General features: G+C 37.8%; 1 protein-coding gene across 2 annotated transcripts; it reads left to right on the forward strand.

Moving 5' to 3' along the window:
- Positions 1-12,541: 12,541 nt before the first annotated feature.
- On the forward strand, positions 12,542-17,217 carry twist1b (twist family bHLH transcription factor 1b). 2 transcript variants are annotated; one of them, XM_035411114.1, is made up of 3 exons: positions 12,542-12,672; positions 15,542-16,172; positions 16,645-17,217. In XM_035411114.1, exons 2-3 carry the CDS (start codon positions 15,762-15,764, stop codon positions 16,849-16,851), a joined length of 618 nt encoding a protein of 205 aa, XP_035267005.1. In that variant the 5' UTR covers positions 12,542-12,672; positions 15,542-15,761; the 3' UTR covers positions 16,852-17,217. The 2 variants fall into 2 exon arrangements, with proteins under 2 accessions (XP_035267005.1, XP_035267012.1); XM_035411121.1 differs by lacking the exon at positions 12,542-12,672 and having other exon boundaries at positions 15,542-16,291; positions 16,645-16,785.
- Positions 17,218-17,305: the final 88 nt, after the last annotated feature.

Below are 17,305 nucleotides of genomic sequence, written 5' to 3' on the forward strand. Positions count from 1 at the left end.
TAAAATGGGGGGGGGGGGGGGCTATGTATAAAAAGGGCTGTAATTCCTACATGGATATATATACTGTGTAGCCTATATGTTGTGTGTTTATGCTTGGGTCAAATATTATCTTGTTCTGCCAAAGAATTATGAAAGTGAGGAGTTTTCGAAAGAATGTAATCTTATTATTGCTTGCAGATATCAAGTGCATGCCTCTCCATCCAGGCTGCCAACTCCGACTGTGCACATGCAGGTGTCAGAAGCATGAAAAACCATAAACCAATTATGACTGGAGGGGGAGCCAAAATACACATTTCATTAATTTCATAGATCACTATATAGGCCTATATATATATATATATATATATATATATATATATCCCTTTCAGTAAATTGAAATATACAGTACAAAATACAAATATACAAAAAATTATATATATATTATATATATATATATTATATATATATATATATATATATATATATATATATAATGTTCATACGTACCATATAGGCCTAGTTCTATTTATGTAATTTATATTATTTAACTTTTTACATATTATTGGAGGTATAGCTTGAATGATTTCCTGCCCTAGGATACACAACAGTCCCCCAACCCAAGATTTTAACCTGCAACTTACTTGTTGCAGGTACAGTGCCTCAAAAGATTTCCTGCATATTTGTGTTACGCCAACACTGTCTTACCTATTGACTTCATTTTAGTACCCTTTTCCCCAGTACAGTTCACTGTGGGTTCATCTTTTAGAACAAAGTGAAACAGCATTCATCGCCTTATGCCGTACTGATTTATGAAAGCTTCACAGAGAAGGGCCCCATTGAATAGATTAGAGGAGTGCAGGACTGGGCAGTTATCTCTTAAACGCCAGACTCTAAGCTTTGTTTTTTATTACCTTTTTGTCCAAAAGGCTTGCACATGCCTGTAAAATATGACAAAACACCTTTCCTATTGCTCTTAAAGGAGTACTTTCATGGGAGATATAATATTACTACTGTCCAGTACTTGCTCCCATATTATTCCTTAACATATACCCGTTTTTTTTTTTGTATTGAATTCTGGAGCAATAATTTGTGTAGCCATGGTCAGAAAAGCCAAATCTAACAATTATTTAAAATCTTTAGAAGAGTGTGGAGGAAATTCAGCAAGATTCTGTAAAATGGTTAAGTCTCTAAAAGGTTCATCAATTCCCACCATACCATAAAATCTTGGTAAATAGTCAACTCCATGCTTTCCTGACTGAAAAGCATAGGCTATATTGAATACCTACCAGTCTGGGTTTAGGCCTGTACAGAGTACAATCTCAACTACTTAATTAGTCCTCAACGGCATTGTGGGCACTGACATCTCAACATGGATGGCCAGGCATCACCTGTAGCTCAAGACCGTCAAGACCGAGCTGCTGTTCATCCCTTACAAGACCTCCCTAGTACGGGAGCTCTCAATCACTGTTGATGGCACCACAGTGACTGCCACTCACTCTGCAAAGAGCTGGGGGGTGGTCCTGAATGACCAACTGGACTTCAAGGAGCACATCAAGGAAACATCATGGTCCTGCAGATTCCTCCTGTACAACATCAGGAGGATTCAACCATACCTGACCATGTACTCCACCAAGCTACTTGTCCAGGTTATGGTGATCTACTGTCTTGAACTCCCTCCATGCAAGTCTGCCAGCCTGTGCCATACAGCCACGAAAAATGATTCAGAATGCTGCCCGACTTGTCTTCACAAGTCTCTATACCACGTAGCTTCCCCACCCTAGCTCCCCAGTGGTGGAATCTGAATGAATCCAAGGACAACTTGCATCACTTAATTCTTTAAACCTCCAGCATAACTGTGCAAAGAAGGCCAAGGTACACCATCCCATTTTCCCACAGAACTCTTAATAACAAGGGTAAAGTAAATCCCTGCTATAGCATTATTTGTCCTTCATGTTCAGGATATAAGTTACGCACACAATTATGAGAAACACAGTGAGAATTCTTCCACACAGAGGCATTTGGCCCACATCACAGTTTCCCTATAGCCTGTCACTTTAATGTGGTTTCACAAAACAGAAATAGCCAAGATGTGGAAAGACTATTTAGTTTTGCAACTGAGATTTCTGACATTTAAATGCCACTTTTGTTCCTCCCATGTGCAACTGAGCTGTCTGTTCCCAGAATGCTCTCTGGTGATCTGACAAACTCTGTGGGGGTCTGACATAACTCAGAGAGCCTTCCTGCAATCCAAGGAAACTTTATCTCCTTAGCTGGGGCAGGCCTGCTGCTTCCATGGGAAAGGGGATGAAGTGAACTACTATTACAGAAAATCCATAAATGGTGATGAATGGTTGTATGTTATAATTAACAAGTGGCTCAATTGGCTGTATAGATTTGCAGCTGTAGATTCCCCAGTGCAAAAGAGTAAAGTAAAATATCTCCTGAACATACTGAAGGTGCACCCTTCAGCTAGAACTAGCCTACATTTGGCAACACTATGTTCAGGTGTACTGCACCTCAGCACCAGAGGAATTACAAACCTCACTTAAACAAATCCATAGATCATCTTGCATGCACTATTTTTGAGGTTCTTCACTACTTTTAGGGTCAAAGCTACATTTCCATGATGTTTATACTTATATAATATCTATTTGTGGAACAAGTTGAATTGGACATACCAAGTCAGTGGTTGTTCAATGGCAAATTTACAAATTCTTGGTGCAGTGCATTGAGCCCAATGCCTTCCCTGGAGTTTTATTTCACATAACAACTATAGGTGCCTGAATACAATTTTGTGCTGTAAAATAAGACCTGGAAACCCAGTTGTACAGTGGCGCAGATTAATAGTTTCCATATCCCTCCCTCTGGCCTTCATTGCCTGGTGTCTGCTGGTGCATCATTACACATAACTCTCGAGTAGTCCCTTATGTACCCAGAAGTATGATACATATGTGGTAGTCTCACAGATTGTGCACTGTAAGAAATTGAGACCAATACTCAGATATGTTCCTGAAACTGCACTACAGATGTGTTTTGAAATTCCATCATGCGGTTAACATGCACATACTCACATTAACTCCACAGTGAATAATTGAATATTATGCAGTCCATCCTACTTTTTATTCAAATTAATTTCAGTGACTCTTATGTGAATATTTCAGTGAAGTGCATAACATCACAATCAGCTGGCTCTGAGTAAGAGAAAATATGGCTAGTTTTTTGGTGATTTCCATGTTTAAATAATATTTTGTTATAGTTTTATTTTTATTATTTTATTTTTAATATAAACACTCATTTTTGATGGAAGAACAACAATTCTTTAAATAGTTTGGGAGAGGTGCTACTGCCAACTATTTAGTTTTACCTGTACTGTATGTGTTTGTTCTTGCTTTGAATATAAAAATTCTGTTAAGGTGTTACATTTCAATGGAAAAGTACATGGTTGTGAGATAAAATTCTAAATGAAAACACCCTTGGAACAGTTTAACACGCTGTCCCAGCGTGGACATTAAAAGCACAAATTGCAGTCTTCTTCCTTTCTGAAGTAAGATGATGACCCAGTTGCTGCAGTTAAGATGTCATTTTTATAGCTCTGGCAGCAAAAGGAAGAACTCATCTTGTGGGAACAATGAAACTAAACCCTGTTTCTCAGACATTGTGTTTGTGCGTAACTGTATTTGACTTTCAGACAAAAATGCCTTTCAGACATTTTGTTTAAGGCCAAAAGGGCCATGGATACCCCTTCTCTGTGTGAATTAAATAAATGCCTGAGATAAACTGCTATCAGTAATGGACTTTTTTCTTCAACATCAAATACGGTTGCCACAATATAGTTTGTCTCTCTCTGTCTTTGTGTTTGTGTGTGTGCGTGCACGTGTGTCTCTGTGGGTCTGTTCTGTCAAAGGCTTGAGAAGGCATGTGTAGTTCTTCACATTCATATACCCAGTGATTGTCACAGCTGCAGTGCTTCCTTCGACAAGGTTTATTTCTCAGCCAGTAAAGCAATGTGGCAGCCAAACACTGATCAGATCTACCCAGCATCAAAGCTCCCCTTGTTTTATGGGCTCTGTTTAACGGGCCAGTTCCAGAGCACAGGCTGCTCTGATCCAGACAGGTTGAAATAGAAGCCGTTTCATGTCTTTGTCCATAATCTTCACCCAGCATCCTCTCTCCTGTCTGCTAGACTGCCTCTATCAAACCCAGATATGATGTCTGACTTTCTCCTTGGAATGTGACATTTGGAGACTACTGAGGCAACCATTGAAACCACAAGATACCATTTGCTCTCACCAGAGCTCAGCATCATTAATGTGAGGACTTACACAACGTATTCTCTCCTGCCCAATTTTTGAAGAGAAGGCTTTGATTTATTGCTCATCTGTGATTTGTGTGATTTATTTGTGCACATTTACTTTTTCATTGTCAGGGATAGCCATTTCACAGGTTGAAGGAGAGTCATTCACACAGAAATGGCAGAATATCATTAGCTACTTATCTGATGGAGGACTGGTAATTGAGATTCCACAACAATTCATGAACCCGTAATACATTATATGACACTTTTCTGGCAGACACACATTGGCACACACACACACACACACATGCATGTGCACGCACACACACACACACAACTTTCTCTTCAACATTCTCTGAAACCAAACTGTGATACATTCACAACACTCACTGGTTGAGTGCTTCCTTGCAATAAGTGTGCACGTTTTATTACAGCATTACAGATCACAAATGGAGACTACCAAAAAGCCTTTAGTTCTTTGTGGTCTGATGCATGAAAGTTCTCAAATTGCAGTGACCTCAGTTTCCATTACTTTATCAGCCTCAACTTACATTAATTTTGGATGTATACAGGATAGCCAAGCAGATAAATGTTTGACAGCTTCTACAGTCTGTTTCTAATCAACACTAAAAGCATCATCATTGCTATTCTGCTTTTCTAAAAAATGTAATTTGTGTTTTTAATTCAAATGATCAATTTGTTGTTTGCTTGTTTATTTTGTTATATGTTTATTTACTTGTGGCCTGATTTTTTAATGAAAAATGAATAATAATAATGAAAACTGGCGTAAAAAATAAGGTAAAATAGTTAAGCCAAGCACCAAGTCCGAGTGTCATTTAAGCTCCCACAGTAATAGCCACTTAAAGGAGAAAGCTGCCCAGTGCATTTTCTCAAGCTGTTTCCTGCTATTTTGGGGGAAAGAAGCCTGAATGAAATGCAACAAAGAACAAGAACACTTATTTCTATGGGGAAAAATCTGAATTTGGAGAACGCCTTTAGTGACAAGAGAGTATGGTGATCAGGATTTGTACAACAGCGTTTAACACAGCCTGGCTTAAAGTAGACCCAAAGGATAGGACTGGATATCAGATTTATTGAAGTTTGGGGAATATTATATTCTGTCTCTGGGAAAATCAGCTAAAGGAAGTGGTCTTAGAGAAATCTGAATTGCGAGCTGCAGAACTCAAGTGTGGAGTGGCATTTCGACTAGCTTGATCCAGCAGGGTTTGCTATAAAACTCCTGTCTGGAGCTGACATATGTTAGTGACCTGCCTTTCCCTGAGTCTTCCAATGGCTTGATTTACTCAATGCACTTCGATCTAGCTACTTATTACTGTAACAACAAGTTATTGTATCTTGTCAGAACAAACATCCATCAGTAAAACAAAAGTTTTTGACTTCATTTAAAAAACAAACCTAATGCCCATTTTTTCTTTTATGCAAATTTGCAATGCAAATACACAGTCATATTAGACCAATCTCAACATTGAAGCATCCTCTACCAATATGAGATAGAATGCCAACAAACACGTTTCCACTTAGCTGTCCACCAGCAGAGCTCCACAATCATCTCTCAGACCTGACTGACCAGAAAAGTCACACTTGCACCATGAGATGGGTATAATACCACTGATGAAAGCCTACCCTCCCTGGACAATGTTACACCAATTAATTATTAATTTCACCACAATTATAATGTCTCTGGGCTAGTGGTTTTGATACTGCTCGAAAGGCCAGAATACCAGTGTGTAACCAGGACAAGACAACATTTTGATCACAGTCCACATCCATATTTTGTTTTTGAATTTCTATATTTTTGGATTAAACCAAGTAAAATTATATTTTGGGCTCAGATAATAATTTAGATTTCAATGCTACCCTCTCTGAGAAGTATCTGGGTTTGAACAGCATGAAAAGTTACCAAATTTTACTTTACTATGGTGACTTATTACAATGTGCTGTGGATGGTTAATGGCTTTTCGACCTTGAGGAAGAATATTAACAATCCCAAATGTTTCTGATGAAAGATGGCATTGAGGGGAAATAATACCAGGCCAGACCAGTTTGACTATGGCATTAATGAACACATGGATGCTTTCATTACTTAATGCTGTGTGTGCAAACAAGGCGACAGGCTTTACTACTTTAAACTTTTGAACCAGATTTTAAGCTTTTGTGTTTATTTACTGTGTTCCGTTTCCTTTTTTCTCTATTCATTTCATTCCAGAGAACTGTTAGAAATCTTTCTGGTGTGCCATTTTAAAATGGTTTTTACACATTTTTGTAACGTTTAAAGATAATCTCTCTGTGTGAATTTGTTTTTGCATTCTGCTGAGACGTGGTAATGGATCTCATTGAGAGTTTATCCTGAGATCTCTCATTAGTACAAAGCCAGAGGAAATTACTGTGGACTTGGGAGAATAATTGAGGAAATGGGGTACAGCAATATTACCGCTGAGAGTCAGTCTTATCTAGCAAACACTTCCAAACAACCCTGGGCCAATGGCCAATAGTTGGCAACATAGTACAAGTATATTTGTATTTAAAATGACTTTTTTTACCAACTGCTACAGTAATTATGTGTGATTTTATGTTCACCATACTTGCATCATGAGACATTGTTTTACAGAGTTCAAATGTTAGCATTTTGCATAGAGTATTTTTATTACCTCGATATGTTGATTATGCGTATATTTAGGCTATATGAGATGGGACAAAGCATTTTCTACCAATCAGTCCACTTTAGACCACTTTTTAGGAAGCACTTTTTTAGTTTAGGTTGTCTTCATTTGTGAATAATTGAATATAGGCATCCAACAGTTTCTTCAACATGAGGATAAAGAGGGTCTTTCCTACCTTTAGTATTTGTAAATAACATTGCGTATACCACAGAATGAAATGGTAAATGTCCCCTTACCCCCATTCAGAGAACCCCTAAATGCTGGTTTAAACACTTCTGGCAAATATATTTTTTTATTGTTACTTTAGTTTTTATTTCTCATTTAAAGTCAATATTTACCCAGCAGCCCCAGGGCCTGAGATTACCTCATATTCTGTTATCCAGCTGCTCTTTCTCAATGTCACTATGACAACAGCAGGAATGCATGCATGCATGTTTCCCTTGTAGACAGGAAATAGAGGAAACTGAAGAGAACTCTGCCAGCGAGACTAATAAATACATTCCTTTAAATAATGAGTATTCCCCATCACGATCAACTATGGTAGTACTCCACATCTTCATCTAAAATTATGCCGGTGTTATTGTATTTCTGAATATTATAAATGTAAATCTTAGGCTATATGTGCCAGTTCAACAAGGTAAACCTGGAAGGTGGAGAAGATTAATATTACTTATAAATAGTTTTTACCACAGGAGCAGGTTAAAATTAGTGTCTAAATATCACCCAAGCAGCAATTCCTTGAGTCCAAAAATCTGTTTTGCATCTGTGTTCCAACTGGTACAATGGGCCACTACCTGAGCTTCAAGGCTCAGCATTAAGGTTTTTTTCAAACATGCCTGGTTGGGAGATTTGGTTAAAAATAAATAAATAAATAAAAAAAACCCTCGTATCCAAGGTCAATTTATACAGTACATTCCCAGATAGGTAAACATTGCCCTAAGTGCATGAAAACAAGAAGCATCCATAATACCATATGACTAATTTACTATTTATCTTCAACCCTAATCCTAACTGCAGCACTAATCCTAACACTAAATTTAGAAAAAATGTTTTGGAAGTCAAAATACAGTATTTCAAAGTCTTACCATTAAAAAGGGAAAACAGTAATCTATAATATATTATATCAGTATTATATGGATGAATATTCATATATTTGCATGTGCGCTTGTGTGCAAGTGTAATTTGAAATATCAGTTGGGCTGCCTTTTCAAATATGACCACACTTCATGCATTAATTCCAATTTCAGAATTGGTGTGAGCAGACAATTAACAATTAACTAAACAAATAAAAGATCTGACAGACCAATGTTTGTTTGCAAATGTATTTAACTAATGTCTTTAGAATAGCTAAGAAAAAAAAACTTGGGGCAGGTTAAGCGGTGGTAGCTATCGCAGGGCAGGGGGGTGGGGACCAGAGACTGTAAAAAATAGGTGGGGACCGATATTTGCTGTAGTGTTGGGTTGTACAGGCTATTGGGAATATAGGTCAACTGCATCCCAACTAGCTAGGCCTACAGCTTCCTGGACTACATAACACAACACATCTGACCGAAAAGGCCAAAAAGAGGCATGTGGTTTGGCACGGCTTTGGCTCACATTTTAGTAGGCTAGCAAGCTATACGAAATGCGTAGGCTACGCTATTTCCTATCTCGTATTCTGGACCACTGGGCTAGGAGTTTGCTAGCCACATAGCGAGGTAACGAATTGCTACAGCTAAAAACTGCGCAACTGCACCATACTAGTTTGTCAATAAAATCCACTCGTTACCGCCTTGATTCTCTTCAAACACTCGAAAGCAACATATGGCAATGCGCAGTCAATATCCCACACATCTACAACACCAAGATGATGAAAAATGCACAGTCCCCAAAGATGCTATAATGAGGGAGGGATCACAACAAAAATACAACCCATTTCTTATTCATAGTAAGCCATTTTGAAGATCAAAAGGATTCAACCGTGGCCTGAGCTGAGATCGCCCAACACACCCCAACCACCCAACATAGTTTTGGAGCAAGAACATTTTCGAGTGCTCTCACGTTAAGAAATGGCCATAGTGCATGTGGATTACGGTTATCCTAACCGAAATTTCATGATTAAAGTTTAGAATGACAGCTTTACTCACACAAATAAAAAATGCTATGCAGACGCAGCACGGCACAACGCCAATTGTAACAGCCTAGCATGGCGGGTCATTGGAAACCGGAAACTGTGAAAAGAACCGTATCTACTCACTCATTTGAAAGGCATCAGTCATGCCTTGTGCTAAATTGTAGAAATCTCCTTCAGATTCAGCTCAAGAGCAGTTGGCACTCTTGCTTGTATAACGAGTCCATTCAGACTCTCCGGCCCTACTGCTCCTCAGGTAGGTGTAGTTATTCAGTAATTTTAATTTAGAAAATGAGCGCTGCACTGTTGAAACTGTGACCACACACAACGGCAAGCAATGCTATGTAAAACGTTGTGTCTCTCTGGATAAGAGCGTCTGCTAAATACCTGTAATGTAATGTGTAAAGCATTTTCGTAACTTGGAATGCAGTGTGAACAACAGCAGTTGAGAAGGGAAGGTTATTATATCCCTAATGTAGGCCAGTAGGCCTACTGTAGTGGTCGGACGTTTTACGGGTCGGCGACTGCTTTTTTTTAAAACCATCCAATCAAATGTTTTCTCTTTTCTGAGATCCAGTTTTGTGTTGCATCTTCATTCACTTCATGGTAGCCAGGCCTCCTCTTTGTTCTTATCCTCACTACGTAGAAACTACCTTAAATTTTCACTGCTTAAACTAGCTAACATTTACGTAGTTCCTTGTCACGTGATAAAAATAAGATACTTTGACATTGAAACATTGAACTGTTCATTGCATTGAACAGCATACACAGGCAATCTTTGCATATCAGAAAAGAGGACGATACTAGGTTTTGCCAAAGCAAGTACCATACATTTACATGTATACTGTTTGTGATGCATTTTCTACGTGTTTTAAATGATCAGATGCCATTATAAAGTTTAAAAGTGAGTAAACATGATGCTGATATGCTGTTGAACTAACGGTTTTCGAATGCACATGCCACACATAAGTTGCGTATTAAGTTATTAACATTTCTTGTGACGTACGCGTTTGGCTGTGGAGGGCCCAAGGCCCCGAGCAGAACTGTACTTCTTTGCTGCTAGAGCACGCTGTTTGTGACGTTTGGTCGCTGATTGGATGGACTGCGATGGACTCGCGACCTGTGTATTCTGACCCAATGCTGTTCCAGCCCTATGACCCCAACCTGGAATAAATTGGTTTAGACAATGAATGAATGGATCACAAAGCTTTTTACATCACTGTCATTTTTAAAAGTAATCTTTAAATGACTGTGAATTTACAATATATTATTGTAAATCTAAAATAAAATGTACAATGTATGACTATTAACGGTGGAATACAATACTGTAAAATATGCAGCTTTTAACTTAATTACCATTGAATTCGCATGACAATGAACATCTCATTTGAATACACTGCTGTAAAAACACAGTAATGAAATGCAAATAATTTACAGTAGTGCTTACAGTCATTTCTTGTTAATATGATTTGCAGGTTTTTCTTTTAAATTCACAGGACTTTATTGGCAGCTCTGCTGCCAGTAAATTACTGTAAAATGTACAGTACATTTTTACAGTGTATATGTGCCAAATGAGAAACTTGATCTCTGCAGCTGGCTTGAAGTCTCTATTAAAGACCTGCAATTGTTATTTAAGTTTTAAGATATTTTTTTGATTGGGCCAATAATTTACAGTAGAGATCGTGATGTTAGTGTGAATATACCTTCAAAGTGTAATCAATTATATATAATCAATTAACATCAAACCTTATGGAATTTACACGCATTTTTGTGATAAGCCACAACAGCCGAAAGTTCATTGGATCGTAATTCAGTCATTTTTTGACATAACCACCAGCCTGTTGAAGTTCTCAGTCAAAAGGGGCTAGGCTCACAGATGTCAAGTATTCTGCCATTTGCACTATAGCGCCAGCAAGTTGCAATATTTTAATTGAGGTTCAGCCATGCAACCAAGCCCACTAGTTTGGAAAGCCTGGCTTGACAAGTTTGTTTTATCCCATTTTCTGACCAGGGAGTGGACCAGAACAGCATAAAATAAATTCTGGCTTCTCCAGGCAGCAGAATGTGAGAGAGTGTGTGTTAATCCCACAGTGTTCTCAGTGCAAGCAAGTCTGTCATCAAGTGAAACTCCAGGTCTGTCTGGGAGGAGTCGGAATGATGTTTTCCAGGGAAATGTTCTGAGGTGAGGTCCTGTCAGCCGGACTTAGAGAGGTTAAATGTTAAACTGGTGAGGTTGAGTGAAGAGATATGTTCCAAAGAAAATAAAATGTTTTTATGAACCTTGTTTAACATTAGCTAATAATTAAATAATCGTCTTTGCCTTTTTAGGAAATTCAACGCTTCTACATAATGACGAGGCCTTGGGAATCCAGTTGTGTGAATTACTGGTGAGCTATAGATCAAATGTTAAAATGCACTCACTGATTAAAGAATCATTACTCCTTGCAATATGATACGAGTCTTGTAATTTGGTTGCAAGAGGACATTTTTCACTGGATTTGCAAGAATTCAAATCAGTAGTTGGCTGCTTTAAGCTTTAATTTTATTATTTAATTGTGAAATCCTCAAGTTGGAAACATTTGCATTATTAAACTCATCAGAAGAAAAAGTTACTGCTGTACCGTACAGTTAGAATGGCAGCAGATCTTTGCCAGGTAGAAACTAATATTGAGTTATGACATGATTTGGGGACAACTGAAATTTGTAATCAGTCTTGAAAAGCAGTAAGACCGTGTTTGTTGGTGCATGGGGGTCAGTCTTCAACCACAATGTCTCTTGGTTTTGGTATGTTTCAGCACTCGGGTGATTGCATGATTTGCTACAGTCCACACCTTGCTTCCAAGGCCTATATTAACTGAAAATGAAAACCTGCTGACCCTGAGGTCCTCCAGGACTTGGGTTTGACAGTCTTGTACTGCTGGAACCAGTACTTATGGACTTTGTTTATAGTTTTCTTCAACTTACAAAGTAGAGCACTGGATCAGGACCAAAGTATCCATATAAAATATACAGTATATGGTAATAATATCATTCAGCAATATTGTAACATTGAATTCTAACCAGGACTTTGTAATGGAAGATCTCCCACATTCAGAGTGGCTCTGGAGGCTAGTGACAAATGAAGAATTCACTAAAACATGGCTTATGCTCGCTGGTTAGAAGTTTTAAATGGAGCTGTCAATATCAGTGCATGGAATTAGACATTTAGCCTTTCATTATTTGTGACTGAAAGTTCCTACCTTTACTTACGAGGAAATGAAAGTTACAACAACCATGTATCCTAAAAAAATATGTTAGTTTAAAAATGGCTGCTGGGTGCTTCATTTGGGTAAGGCACTGTTCTTGTTCTAGAAGTGAATGCCTGCCATGGCAGTGAGGACTGTAGCCAGTAGACCAACAAAGCAACTGTTGACTGAATGGTCTTAAGCATTACTGGATTGGTGAGTTATCAGATTTTCACTTTGATTTTGTTTACTGACCTGGATGGATGAACGGAGATGTCTTCAGAGCTGTGAAGAGTATGCACATCGACCTGGCATCAGCCACAGAAATTAAAGTGTGCCATGGTTTCCTGGCCTGCAACTCAGCTCACCTGACAACTGGAAAAGGTAAACAGCACACTACTGTCTCTGATGTCTCCTCAGAAAATATAATAGCAGCACAGCACAAGAATCCTGCAATCAGGGAAGCACTCTATTTAAAAAAACAGAGGGTAAATCCCAGATGAAAAAGAAAAAAGGTGTGTTGGGACTGGAGACATATATGTGTGGTTCAAAATGTAGACCATGGAATTGTGTAAATGAGAGGATGGACCCCATAAACAATTAGTTTTACTCGCAAACCTAAGCCAGTGTTGTTGAAGTGCAGAGAATTTGGTAACTTTGTCAGCAGTTGTACAGTTTCATCTCACTTGCTCAACAAATTTTAGAACCATTTCTCGGCTCTTATATCCTCATATCTGAACATGAGCATCAGATTCTTTCTGGATCTCTGATCTCTGGGCACCTTCTATCCAGGAAGCTCAGGCAGGCTTGTAATACCACTTCATTTTTGTAGCTACCACTTGAAGTTCTTTGATTTAGGATATAATGATTATTATTTTTTAAATTCTATAATAAAGGCCTACCTCTTAGACCTCACAGTTTGGTCATAACTTTAATTATATTACTTAATGACTTTGCATTATAACCTGATATTTTTATTTTTTTGCCAGACTTAAATATACTAAGGTGTTGTGTTAGGTATGTTTTAAATTATTAAATGTGATAACATCCTGATTACTGTTGAAGAATTATCAAAAGTTTTGCTCCTGCGATAAGTGCTGGTTTTGCAGAGAGTCAAACCCAAAATGTTTACACACAGCAAGGTATATTTGATACTAGTAACTTGTTTGATTGGATTCGGATATATCTGGAGACATGAATATATTATTATGAGAAGCAAGGGGAAATGAAATTTTTCAGATTATTTTAAAGATATTTTTCATAAATTTCACAGTGAAATGCAAAATTATTATCTTCTTTTCTGAAATTGACTATTGTGCGTGTGTTGGACTTTGAATTGAAAACTAATGGCTGAAAATTTTCAATTTTATATTTAAGAAACATTTTTTGTTAACATCTTTTTCAAACAAGAGCCCAAACCACAAAATCTCATTAATAGACTAACTATAATGTACTATGTTCGTGCATGTTTTCCTTTATATTACGCTATTGTCATTGCACTCAGCAGGAATACAGTTTGGCCACAGCGATGCAATGTCGCTGGATTTGTATTCCACTGACCAGTATTGATTAGTGAAGAAAATTAGGAAATTATGCCCCCTTGTGGTTAATGTGGTTTTGTGCAACCCATAAGCATTAACCGAAATATTCTGGGTTTCCTGGTTAAATCTTTTATTAGGCTACCCGGTTTGATTCAATTGCTGTCGATTCTTTGTATTGAAATTCCTACTCACATTTACCGTTTTTATTACAGAAAATAAGTTTGAATCGGCTTTCATTGTAAATGAGAAAGGGTGCAGGTTTTACTAAAGAGTAAACTCATGTTGGTAGAAATGGCACAACAACTAACCAACTAAACAAAATCACAATAGATTGGAATGAGAAAATATGCGGCCATAGCCGTTCAACAAGCCAATGAATCATGAAAATAATCATTTGGAGGCAACTATTGACAATGTATTCAGTCTTGCCGTTAGGTCTCAATCTAACTGATGATTTGACAACTTGTTGAACAGTTCATAGAAACGAAAAGTGCTCATTTAAATCGATAATCAAAAAGTTAATTAAATTATTAATTGGTGGACTCGTATTTGTGGAAAATGTAGAAAAAGAGTGATGGAGATTAATAGATCTCATTAATAGTTTCACACACTTCCTTTGAACACTTTTCCACCCGCGCCAGGTGATGTTAATCCATCAGTTTGAGCACTTCTTCAGTAGCCTGCTGTGAAGGCCAAACAGCAGGTAGAAACTTGAGCTCGTCCCTCTTTCACTGAATTTTAAAGTCTTTCTTAATTCCAAAAGGACATTCACACATACTGGTTCAAACAGCCTATTTTAAATGGTCCTCAGCTCGGTCCGGTAGGCAACGGAAGCATATTTACCCTACTTCACTGTCACTTCAATCCCAGATCCTTTACCTCATATGTCAAATTTACAAGTTTATTCCCAGACTCCTCTTCGTCCTCATCATCATATAATCACCATTATTATTATTATTATTATTATTATTAATGTTGTTGTTTTTGTTGTTTTTGTTGATGATGTCATTGTTGTGTTTTTAAATGAGTAGGAAATACATCGCTGGCAATCAATATGCGCTTAGCCACCGCTCTGTTAATTAGGAAACAGTGGACCGAACAGGCCTGATGAACGGATTTCAGATAATATGCCACGACATAGGAACAAATACACAGCAGAACAAAATGGAACACAAAAGTCAGTTTAATTCATGTTTGAGTTATTTTTTAATTACTTAATGTATGATTTTAATGATGTATCAAATTTTATACTATTCAGTAAGGCGTAGTGTGCAAAATTAAGTATTTTGTTTTTCATTTGAATTGCCTGTATAAACTTAAATGCAACTTGTATATCACACGGAATTAATGGCTTTAATTCATATAATTAAAAGCATTCCAACTTTAAATACAATCACAATTTTACAAGACCAGTGAACAGGCGGAGCGATCAAACCTGAGTAGGCTAACTGGTTGCAACTCTTCTTCCAATTTTAAAATCATACTCGAGAAGTCTGGCAACCATTTTCCTATTTTCAAACAGCTTCTGTCCGGTCCTCACATTCTAATTCTGTTTAGTGCGTAAAAGTTAAAATGCAGTTTTTAATATTGTCTTTGTATTTGGATACTCTGATATTTTTGGCTGTAGTGTTAGACGACTCCGAAGAAATGAATCTTGTGTACAAGACTTTTTGATATTTCCTTGGCTGCCCCCACCCCTCTTTTTCACGTAGTTTTCTTTCTTGACCAATCACTTCTCTCTGCAAACAATTTGCGCCATCCAGACTATAAGAGCGCTCAACTTTTCCATCAAGACAGAAATACTTCCGTGGCCCACTAGACAGCGTGCGGACCTTTTTACGGACGATATCTACAATACGGAAGACAACTGGAATTATTTTGCTTGTATTAAGTACTTCATAAACACATCTTGCGCGTTTTCTACCGAAACTGATGTTTGACGGAATGATGCAAGACGAATCCAGCTCCCCAGTGTCTCCAGCGGACAGTCTTAGCAACAGTGAAGAAGAACTCGACAGGCAACAGAAAAGATGTGGGAGGAAAAGGAGAACGAGCAGGAAAAATGGGGAGGATTCAGATAGCCCGACCCCTGGGAAAAGAGGAAAAAAGTCCAGCAGCAGCAGTCCGCAGTCTTTCGAAGAACTTCAGACGCAGAGAGTCATGGCGAATGTGCGCGAGCGACAGAGGACGCAGTCCCTCAACGAGGCATTCGCAAGTTTGCGGAAAATTATTCCTACTCTGCCATCAGACAAACTGAGCAAAATACAGACCCTCAAACTTGCTGCCAGGTACATCGATTTCCTCTACCAAGTGCTTCAGAGCGATGAACTGGATTCCAAAATGGCAAGTTGTAGTTATGTGGCTCATGAAAGACTAAGCTATGCCTTCTCTGTATGGAGGATGGAGGGCGCGTGGTCCATGTCAGCATCTCACTAGCGTCTATGGAGCCATAGGGCAACATGGTATGCTATGATTTCAAACGTATTGTCTTAATTTGGTGTATGCATATATTTTATTGATTACTGGCAACTTTTAAAATATAAAATGCGCCTTTGCACATTTTTTTTATAACAGCCGTCCTTAAAAAAGACTTAAAGAATATATTTTTGTTATTCTTTTTAAATATTATTACGATTTTACGCGGCATACAGAGTCGTGCCTACGAGTACTGATGTGCTTAACGGTAACGATATTTTCAATTGAATTCAATTCATGTGTTCCATTTTGTTAATGCTGATTTCTAAATTGATAGGCGAGATTATTGATAAGCAATAGCATGTATCAGATTAATCCCAATTCATCTTTTAATTCGCAGGTGACAACCGATTCCACTTACCTATCCCAAAGGGCAATTCTGGAGTCCCATGCTGGATTTGTACAAAGCTACAGTATTTTGGGGGAAAATAAGAAAGCTGTTCAAACCAAAGATGACGGGGCGTGGGGAGCACTTACAGAGAAAAAGGCCGAGGACAACCAGCAGTCGAGTTCGACTACACAATCACTTGCTCGCTCTACATTCTGATATTATGCTTAAAACTTTTGTTTTTGATTGACGATGAATGTTGGAAACCCTAATCACTCTATGCATGCCTTTTGATCCAGTCGTGCCGTTGTTTTCTCGAGAGAGGGTTAAAATACATCGAAATTACCATCTCAGTTTCAGAATCAAGCTGCCGACGAGAAAGGACTGATATAGCCATGAAATGGTTTGAAATTTGGCTCGTACCTGTGCAAACCTTTTTTAGGTTATTTGTCTCGGAAATACATCTATTTATTTATTGATGACACTTGTTATAATGCATCATTAGATCCGGTGTCTAAATGCATTCCTATTTTTATGATTGTTTTGTAAATAACTGTATATTTTTCTGCAATAAAATAAATATGATTTTTAAACTAAAGTTTTTTTCCCCCAGAATTTTAATTTAGAATGTAGAATTTTGGACATGTAATGCGATTAAATAAGACAAACTATT

This window comes from Anguilla anguilla, chromosome 1, assembly GCF_013347855.1.
Source record: "Anguilla anguilla isolate fAngAng1 chromosome 1, fAngAng1.pri, whole genome shotgun sequence".
Classification (NCBI taxonomy): domain Eukaryota; kingdom Metazoa; phylum Chordata; class Actinopteri; order Anguilliformes; family Anguillidae; genus Anguilla; species Anguilla anguilla.